The sequence below is a fragment of the Ascidiella aspersa genome, chromosome 2 (assembly GCF_963924565.1).
Source record: "Ascidiella aspersa chromosome 2, kaAscAspe10.2, whole genome shotgun sequence".
Taxonomy (NCBI): domain Eukaryota; kingdom Metazoa; phylum Chordata; class Ascidiacea; order Phlebobranchia; family Ascidiidae; genus Ascidiella; species Ascidiella aspersa.
Window position 1 is genome coordinate 24,379,794 of NC_139448.1, and position 21,607 is coordinate 24,401,400.

Here is a 21,607-nt window from a genome sequence, read left to right on the forward strand (position 1 = left end):
TCTTTATTGAATTTGAGAATAAACATATAGCGCAATATAAGTAATTGCAACTTGGATTACAGGTTAGAGTTTTCACTTAGTTGTTGGACCAATTGCAAGGGCTGGTGTGTGTACTGTACAAGTTCTTCAGTAAACGTAAAAGTGTGTACCTCCAGAAAAGGTTGAAAAGCACTGCCGTAGGCTATCTATGAGTGATACCGGGAACTTAATAGTAAGCCCACACTCTGTTAAAATAACAGTTTCGAAACTTTCTTCCTGGCTGCTGATGGTTAAACATTCACTGTCAACAACATTCACTAATATCTACAAATATTTTTTATGGCAATTAATTGACATTCTCGTAATAGTGATTGGTATTAAATCGTCGTCTTCGCGACCCCCAGAGAAAAGGCAAACGAACCACCTGGGAGTCGCGACCCCCAGGTTGAAAACCACTGGTCTACGTGGTAATCGGGCCACTTCCCTTTTATTTAATTCCCCCACAGCAATGTTTGTTACATTTTTAGGAAATATGTCATAAAAAGTCTGTATTATATTAATACGAATTTGTAGTCGTGCGCAGGTCGGCTCCCAGCGCGTTGATAAACATGTTCCTATTAAAGGGGGGTTTCAGTAGGATGTTCTTTTTTATTTTTACTGTGACCGAGAGACAAATACGCTTTACAAGGGGACTTTTTAAAGTTTCACCAGGTGTCATATACCATTCAGAAAGAGTTGTGGTGGTTACATCGCGGTATGGAAAGACCCAGACTTTCTTATTGCTGATATAGAAGACCCAGCAGAACGACAGCTAAAATCTTAATTATTTAGCTAGAGATTGAAATATAATGATGCTTCGCTTATTGTACATTGTACCTGTGGTTCTCAACCGCCGGTGCCGGTCCGCATCAACTTCCCCGCCGGTCCGCCAAATATATTACAATTTTATATAAGATGTTAAAAGCTTGTCATTAAATGTAGAACTTCGACAGTTCCGTAATTTGCTGCTTTGTGACGCAACATAACGTTAATGGTCTACTACTTGGGACTTTATTGTTCGTCACAATGGTGCAAGTGTTGTACGTAAAACGCCTATGATGTCAAAAAGACCGAAGCAAATTGCTTTTTTGACGTTTCCCTTATTTGCTTTAAGTTGCATATACTTTTGTCGTAATTACATTTTGGTTTTTGAAGGTCCACCGGTCCGCAAAACTTTTTTTGAAATTTTACCGGTCCGTAAGCTAAAAAAGGTTAAGAACCACTGCATTATACCACATTGTTTAATTTGCTGTAGCTCAGTGCAAACAATCGTTCAATCGGCTTTGCTAACAGCCTTCAGGTATTATAACAAGTAAGTTCGAAATATTTTCCGAGATGAAGATCAGTATGTTAGTTCCTAAGAAAGGTGTGATGCCATACGTTTATGGGCTGTGTAGCAACTGTTACAAATTTATAAAAAAAGCCTAAAAAATAAATCCAATTTTTGATTTCTCTATAGGAGACGAATAGAAGAGTAATTTAAGGTCTCAAACACTTTCAACGATAGCCTAATTTAGTGTTTACAGACAATTAAAAAAAAACGATGCATGACGATGTAGGTATCACTGTCATTCGGTTAAACACCAAAATTAAACACCTGAAAGGGGCGAAATGTCAGCACGTTTAAAATTCAACATGTTTAAATTCCAGGTGTTTAGGCTTTGTTTATTCTGCCAGGTGTTTAATGCTAGTATTCAGTGTTTCCAAACAAATTTTACAATATATTATGAGGTATACAATTTTATTTTACCAAACAAAACGAATAATAATATAAATATCGCATTTTTAATACAATGCAGGTGTTTATGCAAACAAAATGCGTATGTGATAAAAAGAAAAACAGAGAAAAAGAAGATATTTTACAAATTTGAAACCTTTTTTTAATATTTATAATTGTTATGTTTGGCAAATTTTCAAGGTGGGGCCTTTCGTACATTGTTTAAAACATATAAAAACACAGAGCAGTAGGATGGATAACTTAAATCCCGTGTATATTAACAGGCTCGAATATCAATGAAATATAATTTAACAATTTGTTCAACAAGTGTTGTTCTTCCACAAATTTAATGTCCATTCCATCCACTAATATACCAATGCAGAAAAGCTGCTGTGCCGTCCACTCCAAAGGTTTGCCCAATAAAGGCCTCGAAGAGTTTTTCTTTTTAGAAGACGAGTTGAGCATGGCTGCCTAAGAAATAAAATTTAGATCAATATAATACACTGCAGTGATTAAATTATACACTATCACTGAACAACTCTTTATTCATTTGCTCATAGTAAATTTTTCAAGTTATTCACCAGAACCACTACATGTCATGTCATAAAAATATGTTTTAGTTTGTCACCAATCACTACAAAAGCATATTATTATGACATTTACTAGGTTTGGTGGCAATGTACTCTTTGAGCATAGCATTAGAAAATGTATTATTTATGTTACACTGTAACCTAAAGACATCGCAATGATTACAAAACAAGTTCATTTTTATTGTATTAATATCTTTATGACCCACTACAATTAAAAAAAAGGTTCACCCTACTATAAAAACCCAATTAAATCTTTAAATAATTTCAGATAAAAAGTAAATATGTGAGCCAGAATATTGCATTGACCATTATGTTTTATCAAAATAATTGCTTAAACTAGTGATAAACAATCTGACCAAAAAAAGTCGCCCATTACTGGGACATGCAGATCAAACATTATACACAAGTTATGGAACACAACACATAAATTAAATATCTATTTAATTATATGTATTTACCACAAATTTTAAGGTTCGATAAATGAACTTGGGAAGAAGAAAATTTTAGTTTGTTTACCTTGTGTATCAATTTTAGTAGATCTATACTCTTTTGTTGTTTTCCACTTGAACTTTGTCACAGACTTTTATTTTACCATCTTACACTGCAGTTAAAATTCCTGTAAATAAATAAAAACTCTAATTATGTAAACTATATCATTTTATTAAAGCGTCAGTAGCATACCAAAAGTACTACATATTAAATTTTACATTTAAAGCTTCAATGTAAGATTTAAACTATGGAAATGATAAATTGAAACTAAAACACATATTAAAGTACTTCAGAAATTTTACAGAGATAAAAAAAAATAATTTGCTGGCTGCTACTAACAAAATAAAAGCCAAATGGGAATAAACTATATTAATGTAAAACATGTAAGTAAAATTTACTTACATTTTTAACCTAATCTCCTGTGAACCAAGTTTTTCTGAGGTTGAAAAGAGCAAATGGTTTGCTGTTATTGATTGCCCTGAAACAAAGCAGTGTAATCTAAATACCTTTAATAATAATGATTTAATAAAAGCATACTTGCTTGTTAACAGAATAATTAAAGTGCTACTTTAGACAAGAAATAGCTTACAAACCTGTTTCGTTTAATTTTCCATGTCTACATGTGTATGGCACCAAACTATTATGAAGTAGTCTTACAACTTTCATTGCTTTTGGATTTATGAATGAAATACCTAAAATTCTGAAACAAAAATCCAATTTCAGACATTTCGTTTTCGCTTGGAAAACTTTTTTTAAACATAAATTTCACACTCTAGACCTGCCCGTCTTCAAGCGTCTTGCACAGCTAACAAAACATTATCACTACACATTTATGAAAAAGCAAATTAAAATAAATAATATATATATAAATCACCACTATACACATTAGTATTTGTTTTACCTCAATCTTAGTAACTCGAAAGCCAAAAATACGCAAAACCGTCTTTAACTGTAATGTATAACTTGTACTGGTTAAAAGTTAAACTTTTTTTCGGCATTTTGAATTCCCGCGTTGGTCACAGTCACAGACCAGTGGATATGCTTTGTTGATGTTCATCGGACCGAATCAATTTCAAATAATTTCAATCATGAGTTGATTTATTGAATGTACTTAATATGTACAATATGACAAAAACTTGTTCTATAACAAAACAAAATTTACTATAAATAGTTAAAATATATCGTAAATCAAACATTTAATAAATAATACTTACTGTTCGTCATACGTTAAACAATTTAAACTTGAAAAATATATAAGCTTCACGGCGATACAGCATTGCCCTAGAAAAAAGTCCTTCCCAAAGATTGTGTTCGTCACGCATTTTATTGCTGGCGCAATTTAAGTAGGTCATGGCGGCGCAACCGCACAGCTTCGCTTTTTACTTGGGTGGTACAAAGTTATTCGCAAGCTACATAATGAAATCAAATATTGGATTTAATGGCACGTCAAGAACACAAACCCGTATTTTTATGATTGTCGTTATATTAAAAAAATGAAATGACGCCTAATAAGCCGTACAGATGTTAAGTGAAACCATAATTTAAGTCATTCCGTTTATTGTGATCTGGTACGATCAATCGATCATACATGCAAACTTGTATAGTTAAATATTTGACGAAATCGTACATAAAACAACTGTTCAGTGCTTTAAAATACCAATACCCCTAATCAACATCTTATAACGTCAACATAAATGACTTGAGCTATAAACATGTCTAATAATTGACGTGTTAAATTATGAAGTGTTTAATCGTAAACCTGTTTAAATTCGTCAATTGTGCTTAAAATCACCCAATAATCGTTGTTAAACACGTTAAAATATCAGGTGTTTAACATAAAATCGTTCAGGTGTTTATAATTTAAACACCAAAACTAAAATTAAACACAAAGGTGTTTAAATTAGGTGTTTAAGTGTTTAGATTTTAAACGTGTATAGACCGTTTTGGTGTTCAAATTTAAACACCGTTCTGACAGTGATAGCCTACCCCATTTATAACAATGAAATTCCAGACAAGTTTTAGCGTGACATTTCCAACCACGGATCGAAAGCGAAACTACCTGAAGGAATTTCTCCTTGCGCAATGTCAAGACAAGACATAAAGAAAATAGTTTTTTTTCATGACTCACAAAAACATTCGGTATTTTTCCACGCTACGGTGAGGTGAGGTGTGATACAATGGATGGTTTGTAGTGAGATTATTTTGTCAATCAGGCAATAGGCACACAAAAGTTATTGAAAGAACTCCGAGCTCAGAGAGTAATTTGTTCTTGGCGTTTTATTTTGAATTCATTTCAAATATAAAGACACTTTAAAAAAAGCAATAAACTAGACGACACAAGTTTAGGTAAACGCTATGATATAGATTTTAAGACAGTTTAAAATAAATGTTTAAATAAATTTTTCAAAACATTTACGAAATTTTAAAGAAGTTTTCCTCGGCACATGGGCCACTTTTAATGGTACACGTTTGATGTTTTTAAACATTGCTTACCGGTTTGGTTGTGTTTTAAAGAAGAAAACACTAACCATATTCAAATGAAAAACTTTTATGCAGTATCATGAACCAATACTGACTTTGTTTATTGTTTCTGTAACCCGCTTCAGTAGTTAACAATAGGATTCGCGTGGTATCTAAGAGAAGTTGTATGAATAGTACACTTTTTGCGTTGGTTAACTTTCTCCCCCTTAAAATTCCCTTTAAAAACGTTATTTTTGGAAACTTTGTACCACTACAATATTTACATTAGGAGTATTTAACTTTTTTAAATTCCTGATACTTGAATGTGAAAAACTATATTTATTTGGTTATTAAATTAAAGTTGGCGACGGAAGCAGAATATTTGTTCATACCGCACTTAAATATCCTTGTGTATGTTTGTTTTTCCATAATGTTATGTTAAACTATTCAACTATAATGCTGTAATTCTATCGCGGCGAGCAATATGATTCAAGCTAGACACACAGAGCAACAAATCAACATAAATAATGAATGACTTAATTTTGGTACTAACAAAGATGTTTTCTGTTGCTCACGGTGATGTGACAATAAGTTAAAAAGTACATGTTAGTTTACAATGAGTAGCCATGGTTTTGCCGAAACTCAGCTTATTTTTGTTGCACGGCCTGGATTGTTTCGCTCGTTGGCCTACTGAGAAATTCCAACCACAGTTATAGAAGAAGAGTACTTGGGTAGAATATATAGAAGGGCGTATCTTTATGGAATCCAAAACCATTGGCAGCAGGTTTCTGCTTGTCGATCACCGTTCCGCTGACGCGTATATAAATAATAAAACTCAAAGTTTAAAAACCAGAGTAAAACAGGATCAGACAGATTCTATTTGAATAAGGAACTGACGATGCCAGTATAGGCGCAATATGTATTCCTTTTTTAAAAACTGTTTGATCCTGTTTTACTCTGGTTTTTAAACTTTGAGTTTTATTATTTATGGGTAAAATATATGCATGAATCTGTAATGTAGCTTTATAATGAATTTCAATGACAAAAACGTCGATTAGATCGACAACATCTTGATGATACATATCGAAACGTCTTATTCAAGATGACGTCGATCTAATCGACCTTTTGGCTTTCAAATTCATTAATAAGATAATCTGTTTACACAAATATGAATAATCATTGTTAAAACCGGGTAAAACTGCTATTCTCTAACTGATTAGCATCATCTAGAACTAGACGAAGTTTTGCTTAGCGTTTATATCAGGCGTCTGTTGAAGTTGGTGCCTATACATGAAATGGTCTTTTGGTCAAGTGTTCTGACTCACAAATTTTTCTCCGAAATTTCCAAAAATTTTCAGGTAAAACATAAACAAAGAGCCGCTAAGATTAGTCGGTTTTGTGCAAGTTCAATTGAAGTCTAGTCTCTGTTTTGAATTTTAAATGAATGACAATTGGTTGACGAGATGACGTCACTAAGTTATGTCATAACGTCAATTCACAAAGGTATGTCAAAATGTAAAGTATCAAACATACATTTAAACAGGAGCTCATAAAAAGTAATCTTTAGAACACTTCACAGTTCGTTAATTTTGTAGTTCTAGATTAGACAGGTGTTATTTTTAGTACAAAAGCTACAAAGATGTTATCGGTTCGCGTAAATCGCAAAACACCTTTATATCGTTTAAGTTGCTCTAACTCTAATTTTCGAGGGTGTAATGGGACGCCAGGGTCTTTGGACAAAACGCTTTTATCAAAATAGTCTAGGACAGGGGTCGGCAACCTACGGCCCGCGGGCCGGCCCGCCGATTAAATGCGTCCGGCCCGCCGCCTCTTTGACAAACTAGGCACGATTCCATTTCAAATACTTTTTAACTATTTTAACTACGTATGTGCGAAAAATTATCGCGCTTCGCGCGAATGATCCTTCTCCATTCGGTTTGTTTACGTTTTGACGCTGTCTTTTGAAATATAGATCAGCGCTTCTTTACCGTTGCGCCGTGGAAGGCTGCCAAGTGCGTCGCGGACAAACGGAAAACGTATTCACAAATATTGGACATACATTTTTTAGCTTTTTTTATTTTTTATTGTCGGCAATGTAGGCTAATGAAAACTTGCAAGGAATGGCGTTATACCAAAATAAAATCGCGCACGCTTCGCTCGCCAGGTGTGCCCGAACTTTAAAAGGTTAACCACCACTCAACTAGATTAACTAATGTTATTGCGTTTCCTCAAAGTAGTTTTATTACACTGTTCATTAGTAGTATGGATGACGATGTGTGGACTCGGATTTTAAACCAAACAAACGCATTTTATTCGCGCTTTGCGCCAATACTTTATTACTGCCTCCTTAAATGTAATTAAACGCGTTTTTAGGCGCAAAAAAGATCCGAGGTCCGCCTAATTCACGGTAGTTTTAACATTTTAATAACATAATTCTTAGTTAACATTTTGTGCGGCCCGCAGAGACCTTTCTGAGGTTGGTTTTGGCCCGCGACTACAAAAAGGTTGCCGACCCCTGGTCTAGGACATTGTACAAACAAAATTAGATTCGCGTGCGGCGCGAAAAAGATAAGTAAATCCTACTCGACAACACAATACAACTGGACAAAGCGAATGAAGCGCATAAAGCAAAATTTATTATTATCCTACTTTAAATGGCATGTTTGGTAGGGCAAGGTATGTGACCTTTTGTATCTGCAGCTGACAATGAACTGTAGTTGATGTTGCTTTAGTTTCGTGTATACAAACCATGGTAACATCTTTAAACATTCTATGGCAAAATGGTATATCGTTGTAAGAAGAATTGGCCTTTGTTTGGAATCAATGTCAACTAAATGAAGAAATTAGATGGTTTGCTAAGGTCTTATAGTTACCAAAACCATACACACTATTTACGAGTTGACGCAATTTTGGAGATGGGTTAAAAATTTACCACTCTGATGTTAAAAGCTGTGCGAAACTATCACTTTCAGTAACACGTTTCGCATTAGTGCTAAGAAACGAAGGAAGAAGATTTCAATCACGTGTTAATTAGACCGTGGAATTTGCATCTCGTTGTAACAGCCTCGCGGGATCTTGACTTGTGCGTTAGACAGGTTTGTTCACTATTTTCGCGTTACTTTGGTAAAGCAGAAATCTGCACTGAAATGACGCTCCATCGTAGCTAAACTGCACTTAGCTAAATACAAATAATAATTGTTTCCGAATACCGACTACGCCATAAGTATATATGTACTAAATATGATGAACTGATAACTATTTTATTGAACGATTATATTAATGGAAGTGGAACAGAAAGAGCGCCCTTTTGCAGCTCGAGGTAAATAGCACAACACACTAAATCGCGATTGTTGTGGCAGTTGTAGCCTATAAACTTATTGTGTTCATCGGTTTGCTGGTACCAGGGCTTTTAACCTGGAGTTGTTTGTCTATGTTATTATTTGTCGTAAAACACAACAACCGGGATCAGTACGCTTATATTATAACAGGGTGGTCCAAGGTTGACAGCATCGCGGGCCACAATATTTCATGCATGTTCTTTGCGGGCCACAAACTTAAGGTTACAGGAGCGGATCAACCATTTTTGTTTGATCGGGGCATAAAATGTTAAAAAATGACGTCGCAAAGCATGGTCAAAGACTAATAAGCTTCAGAAACTTGCTACTATAGTCGGACTTATGCGCAAATGAAATGGAGTGTTGTTGAGACTGGGAAAAATGGGCGCGAAGCGTGAAAAAATTGCGTATTTGACGAAAATTGCGAAAAGTTGCGTTTTTTCAAATTGCGTATTTGAAAACTTTACATTTAAAAGACTGATTTTATAAGCTTGGAATGTTCGCGGAAACAGTACGACCGTACGTATCTTAGTAAAGTTTGAAGAGCGATGTTGCATACTACACAATCGCTAATACAAAGACGTTATGGTTTCGCGCAAAAATGTATTTACCAGATAAATTTGGGTAAAATTGCATCTTAGAAAGGGTAAGAGCGTTAGCTTAAAGCCACAATGAAAACCTTTAAAACAATACTTAATTCCAGTAGCCTGATATATTTTATCGTTCATTTATTTTATTTCATTTAATAGTAATTTATATACGGTCATACTTTTTGTGTATAATGTTCATATCAAAAATACGAAAAACAAAACGCAAATATAACTTATAAAGTTTGCAAAACATTCATTTTAGAAAGTTCCATATAGGACGCACTGCGTCTTTTCTTTTACCGGTCTAACACATTCAAAAATTAGGTTTTCTCGCAAATAAGGGTGGTTGAAGTAGGAGTGAAGATAAATAAGTTTTTTGTTTGAATTGAAGGGAGAATTCGGCATTTTCCTTTGAAACAGCCACCTTAATTGTGGCGGTACAATACCTAATCAAATAAAAAGAGCGGATAAATTTAGAAATCAAAACGTACGACGCCCAATCCAAATAAAATATAATAAAGGTTTATTGTTTATCCAGAGTAAGTGTTTTTCAAGCTTGAGTCACTCTATTCCTCTGTATGAAGAAAGGCCCTTTGTCGACTTATTTCGGAAAGTCCCAGCACCAGCTATATATGTGTTTCACCTATCTTTAGTCAGCACAGCAATGAACAGGCTAAATTCTAGTTGAAGGCCAAAATAATTAGTTTACTTATTTATATATATATATATATATATATATATTAAGGTTATGAAATATTAGTGTGAAGTAATCTGTGTCAATATTCTTTGCAATTTATTGTAGGTCTGTAGGTCTACACAGCATTTGTAGCAAACTGTTTATTAATTTTATTAAAGAAGAGCTATGCTTTAAACTTTAAATACTTCAGCCAAACGAAATTATGTACATTATCGGTAATCACTTTTTTGCAGAAAAAGTAGTATATTTGTACTATTTTTAAATTAAATTATTCAATTGACCATCATTTCGTAATGGCGATGAAGACAGCCTATATTTTTATGTTCTCTGTGGTTGCCATTTGTCACTCTCAAGGTATGGTAGAAAATGAGTAAGGCGTTTTACTTTAACACTGTGGTAAAGTGAATCAGGACGATCCAAAACGGCTTTCTGATAAAATAGCTATTGTATGTACGTCGTACCTGTAACTAATATGTTATTTTATATTTTCCTCGACATAAAATTTATTTTGTTCCTAACGCGAATTTATTGCTTTTCACTATAATTTTTTTGCAAACCCAATCCAAAATACTTATATTAAACAAAGCGTGATTCTTTTTGTGGTGTCCAATGCCGTACTTCAACTAAGTTAAATTTTTTTTGCAAACCCATTCCAAAAAATGGGCTTTTAAACTATAACAGTTTTGCAAATCCAATCCAAAAAATGGGTATTTATACTTATATTAAACAAAGCGCGAATCTTTTCTGGTGTCCAATGCCGTACTTCCACATTGGCGGGCCGCCTCTTTGACAAACTAAGCACGAGTCCATTTAAAATACTTTTTGACTATTTTAACTACGTGAGTGCGAAATACTTTCTACATCCGGTTTGTTTACGTTTGGTTTTGGCCCGAGACTAGAAAAAGGTTGCCGACCCCTGATCTAAACTATATGATAAAATACCAGCATTTTGTTGACTAAATAGCCTTTATAAAACTTTTATAAACTCGACAAAATGATGATAATACAAGTAGGTATCACGACGAGGTCGATTTATTCGACCTTTTTGGCTTTGGGTTCGTTATCAAGCTACATTACACATTCGTGTATCGTAAGCCGTAGTGTACTTAAACCGAATAAATACTACTTTTTATTGTATTTGTTTGTAGTGGACACGAACAATAAATATTATTTATATATATTTATATATATATATATATTTGCCGTTAATTGCCGTTAAACGTTTCAATTTCATTGTATTACTTGTTTGAGCATAGAAATGACGTAATTTTGGATCGGATCAGATTGTGATTTTTTTTGTCTAAAATGTCGGATATCGGTGTCGGAATAAAATGTCAAGTATCCGATATCCCTACTCTTAATTTAAAATCAGTTTAATTTAAAAAATTGTTTAAAGTCAAGGATTTTGTTCTCATGAATATGCTGTTTCGCACGGCCGTTCCGCTTCGTCGCATTTATATGTTTAGGGAAGGAAGCAAACTCCAAATTCTGTTTTTGTTACAATAGATTTAGTGTTCAATTTCACTAATTCTGCATCCTATTAAAAGAATAACTGATAGAAGTGCATTTATTACTAAGACGCCACCCTTATGCGTTAGTAATAACTTGCGAGTACTAAAAAGTCGAAACTGGGTTACCTCAGCACAAACGTTTGATTTGGTCTAACATTCTAAGCAATATTTTATTCCTGTTTCCATACACCTATACTTATCATATTCCCACGTAATATAATGGCACTTCTTAAAATGTTTCAGCCCAACTTGTTTGTTTAAGCGGTCAAAGAACCACCAATTCTTCAGGCGTGTTCAACAAGTGGCAGGGTCAAATATGTAATGATACAACCCAACAATGCAGACATTCTGTTTACAACCTTGGTGCCGGAGGTAGGTGAAAACCAAAGGTAAAACTAAACAACATTGCAAAACATCTGATGGGGCGTAATCTGCTAAAAGTAAAGTTAATAAAAAAGCAAACTGATTACACTATTCAATGAGCAGATACCTGTTTGGAATGTACAGGCCTTGAGAAATTGGTGTTTATGTAACTTCATTGTTTGCAAACGGATAGCATTGAACTTTTGAAATGTCCAATTAAAACACCTAGCTATTTATACAGTTATTGGTTGGACAATTCTTTCAAGTGATATACTTTTTTAAACAGCGTTTCAGGAATTTGGATCTTGTGTTACGCCAGCAACCCCCACCCCCACATGTCAACAAACTGCAACCGATTTCCAAGTTAGCACCTACGACACGTGCAACACAAGTCAATGTAACACATTTACTTGCAACAACTGGATTCTTCCAGCTGGATGCTCCGCAACGCCACCCACTGACGGTAGGTTGTTTCCTTGTCTTGGCGTTACATTTTACATGATACATAACATTTGCACTCTGTTTACTAAAAACAGTTTTACTATCATCGCAAAAGCGAAACTTATTTAACTTTTGACTCCTTTAAGCGTTTTGCTATAGGTATTTTTCTTAGTGTTTTGCTATAGGTATTTTCCTTAGTGTTTACCTTATATGTCATTTTCTTACTTTACTTAAAAGGCCATACTTGTTATTACTTACAAGGCCATATTTTTATGTTTACTTTTAGCCTATAGGTATGAAATTGAAGGACCGGACAACAGGAATAAATTAATTACTTGTTGTGTAATTTACACTGAACGACTATAATTAATATAGCCAATTTATTTATATATATATATATTTTATATAAATATTTTCGATTTATCTTCTTTCTTTTCGCGATATGAAAACTTCTTAAGAGATTATTTCTAACACTGATCCAAAGCAAATACATTACATTTTATATACAGGAAGAAGAAAAAACGGTGTGCTATTGGGCTAGCCTTGTTACATCCAAAACGATAACAGCTTTATTTATTTATTTATATATTTATTTTTGACGTCATCCTGGATTAATCGATTCGTTCCGACAAACTTTTTTTGCAACTCCCAGTATATATGTCTATAGGAGTTTTGAACTTTGTAGCCCGAACCAAATACACATTACGTCATTGTGACGTGTTAGTCATGGTTTTTCAGACGATTTTTCTAGCAGTTTCTCGCACCTTTCTCGTTGTGAATTAACATTAACCTTTGGTTGTAATTTGTGTTTTTGTGTAATTATTTTACGTGGCTTAATAAAGTAAAAAGCAAATACATTTTAAGGTTTACAAAGAAATCACGCTGAAAAATATGCTCTTGCTATCACACTGACAAGCCTTTCAAGTGAATTTTTAACTTTAAACTGCTATTAACCATATCTTTATTCAAGTTCGAGCTTTATTGTTTAAAATCACTGTTTTTAACGACGAGCTACAATAACAAAGTTACAAAATGTCAAATTTATAAAAGTTATGTTAAATGGACCTTGAAATCGCAAGTTTTGGTTTACCATTTCAGATATACCAATCCTTCCTGGTTGCACACTTAAAGAAGCTTTCGCTGTCGATCAATGCCTCAATTCCTTCGTGAACGGTTTGCCATACTCTGATGGGACTGCGACTTGCAAGTAAGTTAACAAAAGGTGATAAAATACTCAAACGTCAAGTATGCGTAAAAACTGCCAAAAGTATTTTAGTTATACAAATTATTTTGGTCGACAAACCGTAATTAAGGTCATGTTAATATCATAACTTTACCGACCAATGTATCATAACATATTGAATCACATTACGCCTGATTAAAAAGTAAGCAAGATAGGCAATTTGACAAAGTGGAATACATTAAACATTTAACTAGGGTGAGATATTCAATTGCATAACCTACCTTTTATGTTTTTGTTTTCTCAGAATTCATATTAACAATGGGATGACATGCGGTATTACCCTGCTCAACAAGTGCCTGGGTCAACATTGCCCTTCCATTTTAGATTCTATTCCGTTTGCATTATCTTCGCAATACCCGGCAAGTAATGTTTTAAAGTAAAACAAAACTTGTTTGGAACGCATACAATTGTAAAAACTAATTGTAACTTGGATTAGGGACAAATTTAATTATAATTGCGTTGTGCTACACACACTTGCGATGATTTGCGAATTTAGTAAATTGGGCAGGAGATATTTCCTTAAATGTGATTTACGAGTAAAATGTTTATATTTTTTGTGTGGAACTTGGATATAATATTAAGGTATTTCATACGCGAAACGTAGTCAAATCACAATGCATTAGCTACAAACTACAATATATTTTTACAACATTACGACACTATATAAAAATGCAACATAGGCTACGTAACATGTTATATTTCTTTATGTAAATACCATTTACCCATTTTATTCATTTTTTCTAATAGGTTAACGTATTTTTTTGTAGATGGTGCTTCAGTATGCAGCGACTTTCAGTAATATCGATGCTATTTTTAACCTTATCCCCAACTTAAACGACACTCTTAAAGAGCAAATTCTTCAAGCTGTTTGCCTTAATAACAATGCAGTTCTGTTGCAAAATCTAACGGATCTAATAAACACTGTTAACCTTAACCTGACCTTGGGGGAACCAGTATGCGATAATAACATCTTAAACGACCTGATAAAATGGTCAATTGACGCTCTACCAAAAATTCTTGCTGCCTCTTCACATGATGAACTTTGCACGTAAGTTAAATATTTTTTGGGCAGGCAAAATAATTACACTTTATTAGATACAACTTTTATTAAGTAATCCTAACCGGTTAAAAATCTATTGGATTTACTTTCCGTTCCATGCCTATAAGAATATCATACTTTTTGTTGTTCACAGCGAAGTAGATGCTATTTTGATTCAAGTTAAAAACGCCTGGCAGACACGTTGCAGCAAAACCGCCGCACTACTGCTCATCAAGGGTTTAATACCTGGACCTTACACACCCCTCTATGATGATATCGAAACGGCTTTCAACATCGTTGAAAGCTATCTACTTTCCTTCCAGCTTCCAGGCTGCACTGGTATATTTGAAATGTGTAATTTGAGCATTGATGAATCAGTTGGTACTGTATTGTATAACGATATTTTATGTTTTAAACGGTAGTTTTTGGGTCGAGAAAATTACTTAAATGCCACTATCGAGTTTATTTTTTTACATACGATATAGTCCTCATGATCTGCAAATTTGTTTTTAGATGCAACTACAGTAGCAATGACCACAACTTCCTCGGCAGTGAATCTACACAGGGAGATTGTTTACTCGTTTTACGCTGGGATTCTTTCAGTCGCCTCAGCATTGGTCTTGTAATAATTTGTAATATGTAGTGATGTTTAATTTTACAATCGATTATGTAATCTATACCAGTATTTAATTATGACTTGCTTTTCATGTGATTCAGGAAAATCCCACGATTTCTTTTGATCCAGAGCTGTAAATTTCCGTTGCGATTTTTTGTCTTTAAATATACGATAGTTCTACCAACAATTTTAAATTAGCTTAGGATAAAATTTATACATTTTATCTGACCAACAGCAGAAACAGCAGATTTCTTCATGGTAATTTTCACATCAGTGACCCTCCCTTCAAGGAAATGTCTTATCCGTTCTAGAAATTTGTCTTGTAAATTATGTTTTTTGGCGAAACATTAATTTAAGGTCGATCTCTAAAACAAATACCAGCATATACATCCTGGAATGGTTCTCAGTGCAAAAGAAATGATCGGCTCATGTGTTAAAGCATTTTTGTCACTGTTAAACATAATTTACATTTATAGAAGTACATGAACACGTTTTTTTTATATCTTTTTATGTATTTGGCTGCGTATGTTTTAAAGCACGTATTTTGTACCGTACTCATTTTCACTTTTCTCAGCAAGATATGTAGGCCTAAAATCTGATCACGTTAGGAATATAGAATGTAGCCGTGAAATACATGATGCTTTGTATATATAACCTGTATTGTACCTTGTTACCAAAGTAAAACACTTGTTCTTTTATAGCCTAGTTAGTGTTTAGTATAATGCTCTGTCGTATTCAAGGTTTCTTATCATCGTAAAAAACAACAGAATTTGAGAGTTTATCTATATTTTTTTCCAAAACCTGATATCACCAAAAAGCGGTGTTTTGAAATTTGTTAAAGGTTTTACACAAGCACTTCAAACCTAAATTGTAAAAAAACAGATTCGAACCTCGAACGAGATAGCTGTCATTTTGATGTTAATTAGAGCTACTAGTTTTATACTAGGCTGCGTTTTCGTAGTTCAGTTTTAATTAGCTGCGTGATTGACAGCTATACTAACGAACTTAACCGATTGCCGTTGTATAGATAGAAGTCAAGGTCGTAAAAAAATCCCACCGGTACAGCCGGGGCATTCCGTTAGATTTATTGCACAATATTTTATTTAAAGAAACCAAGTAAACTTTTCTTTCCGAAGAATCTTTACGTATACTTATTTTTCGCAGCATTTTCGTTCAATACACAGGTCATTTTGTATTAAATGCACTTTTGGACATTTTACCTGTTTAAACGACCAACCGCAAATATCGCTTTTGGCGGGAATCCTATTTGGCTTATGGTAGTGTGTTTTAGAATGTTAAAGGGAATTGTTTCAGCTTTAAGGCGCCATGCATGTGGCGCTCTATCACGAAAGTTTGGAAAACTACCAAATGCGTTTGCACACTTTTCGGAATGTTTCCCAGTTTTCAAATATCAAAAAAACATTAATACTATGCCGGCCCTATTTAAATTACAATTTTTGTCAACTTAAAGCGGATAAATGATAAAACTTATCGCAGCTGCTTCTAAAAGTATTCCAAATACGAATTTATTTTTTCATTCTTTCGAAATTTTTGATGCCCAATTATCATGGAGTTTTAACGACAAGCATGATGTATTTGACAGCCAGTCTATCATTCTGTGAAGGTGCACAGAGTTCATTTTTTAACGGAATTTTGGTAAATTTGTAAATATTATAAACAATTATGGAAAGGGCTGAGTTGTGGTAGGATTCCGAACATATGTATCAGAAAAAAAACTTGAAGCTCCATATTCGAAAAGAGTTGTTGGTCACAATAATTAGTGATTCTCGAACAGATCACTTTTTAGCTTACGGCAAAAAAAAATCGCGCGGCCATGTGGCTATCCTTCCCCCAAACTGTTTTGTTTTGCCTATTTTAACTACCTAAATGCGTTTTTTTTTTCTAGTACGTCTTGACCTATTTGGAGAATTTTGTTTTAACTCAAAGGCGACGTACTGCGTCTACTCGCACCATCTAAAATGAAAGTTTTGGCAACTTAAACAATATAATCGCGCGAGTCGATAACATCAAATTGCGCGAGTTGATAACATCCTTGTTAAGTATAGCTCTAGTATTGAAAGTACACACTAAATCCAACCTAGAACTTTAACAAATGAACGAAATGTGTATAGTTTTCTAAAGATTACTTTTTTATGATGTCAAGTTTAGATTAACTTTGTGACGCCACGTGTTGACGTAAGTTTGTGACGTCACATTATGACCTAAACTCTGTGACGTCATCTATTTTTTTTCATGCGATTTATAGTAGCTCAAAGTATAGGCTTCTCTACGAAAGCTTGATGCGTAGCTATAGTGGTAGAAAATTGAAGCCAATTAGAAAGCGCGTCCGTCATCTTGAGGAGGACCAAAAGTGCTTAAAATTTGCAATACGGCTTATGGAGAAAGGTGCTAGTTAGCGTTTCACGGCCATTTATGAACACTTTTTACCTCAATTTGATGGATGTGTCGGTTGCCAACTATAGTCTAATCATTTGGAAGAGAAAAAACCTAAAATTGTTTAATTAGCGCAAAATCGGCATTTACAAAATTAACAAAAGCTGTAGTGAGATTTTGAAATTGTCGTTCAGTTTATTATACTATCAAATTAAGTTTTCAATTACATTGAAAAACATTTTAAATGTATTCCATCTTCATAAGGTGACTATACGATACGGTATACGCGAGCCGACAGACTTAACCCCTCAGGCTTGGTTAATCGCGGTCCGCGACTATTTTAAAGTATAGCAGCCACTTCGTTAATTGTTGTTTTGCTACAGAGAATTTTTGTTTTAATCGCTGTGTCGTAACGGAAAATTTTCCGTAAAAATCTATGGCCTAAACTCTTTGCAATCCCTTTCAATGTTTGCGTTATTCTTGCAGCAAATGTGCAAGATTCAATTTTTTGACACCAATTTTTATGCGTCAAGGCATTAACATCCGTTTGCATATGTTTTCAAAACGCCGATCCACGCCGCGGTGTAAACATAAATCAGTTTCCCAAAACTGTTGTCATTTAACGGAAGTCAGAGGCTGTTTCGCAATCGCGTTTTGACGTAAAAATTGTATGTTTCGTGTCAGAAATAAGTGCAAAGAAGGTTTTGAGGGATCCGCCCTTGCCGTTACTTTTCGTGCCCTTTTGACTTTGGCAAAGCCTTTGTTCAGTACAAGATGATCCATTTCCTATCCCGCTGTGTTTGCAAGACAAAAACACTTCTTCGTCGCCGCGTTGGCGCCAAACGCACAGCTGGTGTGAACGCCGTTTTTGTGCAAACGTCGCGCGGAAGAAACGCGATTAACCGTTGCCGCCGCTTATCGCCAGCCGTCACCGTCAACCGCGTCTGGTGTGCAGAGCCCTTAAGAATTAATGACGTAAATCCTTCTTTGTTCGCAGAAATTTTGTTAACTGAATCTCGTCTGTAAATAGCGTGTTCAATCAATATAAAATGGCTTTTATGGCTTTTACCCAGACATCAAACTCGAGTGCTTTTGTGACTGAAGCAGATTTCGTTATTATGAATTGCAGTATCGAATAAAGTCTTGTCTGTTACTCAAGGAACCAATTGGAGTGCTTGTATGTTAGAAGCAGAAGATGAACATTTCAATTTGAATGTAGCATCTACATTGTAGTTGTAAGTTTGGTACATCGCGACACAAAAGGCAATTAAATGAGTACTCATTATCAACTACATCTATAAAAGCATCAAAAAGGGGCCACGGGTACAAAAAGGTTGAGAACCACTGTTCTACAGTCTGCATTGCATAAGACCTTATTTGTATTATAAACTTCATTTGCGCCAAATACTTTATTGTGTGGTACAATTAATATGCCTCTTTAAAGTTGTGACTTTATTCTTAAGTGAACTACTTTTGTTTTGGTTTGAGTTCTGCTAAGGGTCGGGAAAAAGTAAGCCCCAAGCCAGTTCGAGTTCGGTTTGATTCCCTGCCTTATTCATAAAAAAATAATTTGTAAAAACTGGTCGAAGTAAAAAATATAGGAGTATTAAGCCGGTATCTGTCCGAAGTAAAATGCTAATAAAAACGCTGATCCATGGAATAAAGTGTAGCAAACTGTGATAAAGCCACCGACAAACCGTAGAGATCAGTGATCGACATTCACGGCATAGAATACTAAACGTAAACGAACCACTGATCTATATAAAAAGGTTTTATAGAGATCAGTGAAACGAACGTATTCCTATGGCATAAAACGTCAACTGGTATTTTTCCTATGTTATAGTTTGCCTTTTTTTTTTAACTAATTAATGCAAAAACGTAGAATAAGAGGTAAACAAACTCAATAATACGACCTGAAGAATTATAATTTGTAGTTTAATTGCATTTAAAAGGTTGTTATAAATTCCCATCAGACTTGACGTACTTCTGCCAATTTTATTTTACAGAGCGTGCTATAAGCTCATTGCTTAACAAGTTAACATAGTTGCCAAACGCCAATCTAGATTATTTCAATTTGGATTCAAGTCTAGATGTAGGATTATACAATTTGGATTATGAATGTGTTTTTTTTTTATTTAAAATACAAAAATTTGCTCTGTAAACATATAAAGAGGGGTGACACTGAAGTTTTTCGTGAAAGGTTGAAAAAATCGGCGCTCTTTCACTATTGTACGTAAAAAAAAAAAAAAATTTTTCTTCAAATTCCGCATACCACAACACATATTGTTTGGGTTAGGGTTAGCGTTTGGTTGAGGGTTGGACAAGTTATTATTATGAATAAACATAATATTACTTGACCCACCCTCACCCAAACGCTAACCCGCACCCTAACCCAAACAATATGCGTTGTGGTATGCGGTATTTTTATTTTTTTTTGCATAACTTTTCACGTACAATAGTGAAAGAGCGCCAAAAAATCTCACGGGTGCCTCTGTCATACTTTCCACAGTGGCCTTGATGTAGCTAGATACAGCATTATGATTTTTTAGTACAAATGTTGAAATTAATTTTCAAAAAGACTTTTTAGATTATTTTGTGAAAAATGTAGATTTTTCTAGATAAAATTTATTTTATCGTGGATGTTAACTGTTAAAAAAAAATGCAACAACTATGTGCTAAACAATGCTTTTATTAGCTTTAGAAAAATATCTGACTTAATGAAAGATTGTTGTGTTTTAAAATCTGGTTTGACCTGAAATCAATTAGTCCTTTTGATAAAATTTAATTACCCAATATAATTTGTTATATGTTTGCACAATTTAAAAGCAGTAAAATTCCACTTTCTTTGCACATGCATATATTGAAAAGTTACCAGAAGTTGCACAACGCCTGGAAGTCCATCTACTCTCTCAAACTGCTAAACAATATTTAGAGGAAGTTGTGAATGTTGTTTTTTTAGGATGATCTAGTTGCTATTTTTGATTACCTGTTGAAAAAGAACAATGTTCATCAGAATTATTCCCACTGCTGAACCAAAGTACCGTAAAGTCTATTAGTTATGCAAATGTAGCAGTATGCCTTTCTACAGATTGGTTTTAATATCTCTTGAAGTCGCTTGAAAGTAGTTAAGTTTTTTTTTGTACACATAACAAAATGGAATAGGATATTAGTCTGTCAACCCCATATTGAACCCCAACCAAATTAAAAGTATGGTACACAATCAATTTTCAATATATGAAAAATTTAGGTGTACACCTGCCCCAGAATGCAGACTGGCCCAAACCCAAACGTGCACCATAACGGAAATAGTTTGTGTTAATTTAATTATTGTTTGAACGCTGGCAAAAAGCCCAAATGATTTTGGGCTTTAAATAGTTTTGCTCCAATGTTTATTGTTACATAACACATTGGTGTATTAGCGCACAATGCGTTTAATTAGGTATTAAAGCAACTCACATTATTTGAGTCAGGGTGTGGGTTTGGATAGGTCTTATTATTTAGCTAAATTTCCCAGTTATACATTTTTTTGTTATTTATCCCCTTTATAAAAAAAATACAACACTTGGAAAACTAAATTTACTAATATTAAGCTGGGTGCAATCCGAACTCAGACCTCTAAATATGGGCTACGACTAACCTGTAAACTAATGCAAATATTATGCAGTATTTACAAAAATCCTTAAACACAGTCAGGTGAAAACCACCAAATCAGTGAATGCGTTATTTGTTTCAAGTGGTTTCAACCTAACTCCCTTCTCAATTATATATATATAATTTTGTAAATACAACACAATATTTGCATTGGTATATAGTAGGGGTGGGCAAATGTATTCAATGGAAAAACCCCACCATCGCCATAATTAATTTTATGCCCACCCGAACTTAAGATTGTCCCCAACATTCAAATAATTATTACATCAAAACACAATATTTAGTTTAGGGTCTTGGTTTGTGTTTGGGTTGGTCAGTATTATTATATTTTTGGCATTTTTTGATTACCAATACTCTTAACCCATAATTATGTGAAGATACCTTTTCTATAAGTCTGATGAATTGGCTACCGTACCAGATTTCCAGGCAAATAGAATCTTTCTAAATTTTTAT

At 34.1% G+C, this 21,607-nt stretch overlaps 1 protein-coding gene and 1 long non-coding RNA gene across 2 annotated transcripts; one reads left to right on the forward strand and one right to left on the reverse strand.

Annotated features, from left to right (window-relative positions):
- Positions 1 to 1,819: 1,819 nt before the first annotated feature.
- Positions 1,820 to 4,736, reverse strand: LOC146164431 (uncharacterized). Its single transcript, XR_014494612.1, has 5 exons — positions 3,716 to 4,736; positions 3,408 to 3,514; positions 3,217 to 3,292; positions 2,842 to 2,941; positions 1,820 to 2,206 (listed from the first exon to the last, which is right to left on the reverse strand). It is a non-coding gene; the product is annotated as an uncharacterized LOC146164431 (long non-coding RNA).
- Positions 4,737 to 10,000: 5,264 nt separating this feature from the next.
- LOC146164432 (uncharacterized) lies at positions 10,001 to 16,229 on the forward strand. Its single transcript, XM_083383220.1, has 8 exons — positions 10,001 to 10,250; positions 11,651 to 11,779; positions 12,057 to 12,233; positions 13,310 to 13,418; positions 13,699 to 13,813; positions 14,222 to 14,502; positions 14,648 to 14,832; positions 15,007 to 16,229. Exons 1-8 carry the CDS (start codon positions 10,190 to 10,192, stop codon positions 15,117 to 15,119), a joined length of 1,170 nt encoding a protein of 389 aa, XP_083239346.1. The 5' UTR covers positions 10,001 to 10,189; the 3' UTR covers positions 15,120 to 16,229.
- Positions 16,230 to 21,607: the final 5,378 nt, after the last annotated feature.

Excerpts from the sequence above, each read along its gene's own strand:
- LOC146164432 (XM_083383220.1), top strand. The coding sequence starts at position 10,190 with ATGGCGATGAAGACAGCCTATATTTTTATGTTCTCTGTGGTTGCCATT. Across the intron at positions 13,814-14,221 it reads CATTATCTTCGCAATACCCG|ATGGTGCTTCAGTATGCAGC; the intron begins GCAAGTAATGTT and ends ATTTTTTTGTAG. Across the intron at positions 14,503-14,647 it reads TCACATGATGAACTTTGCAC|CGAAGTAGATGCTATTTTGA; the intron begins GTAAGTTAAATA and ends TGTTGTTCACAG.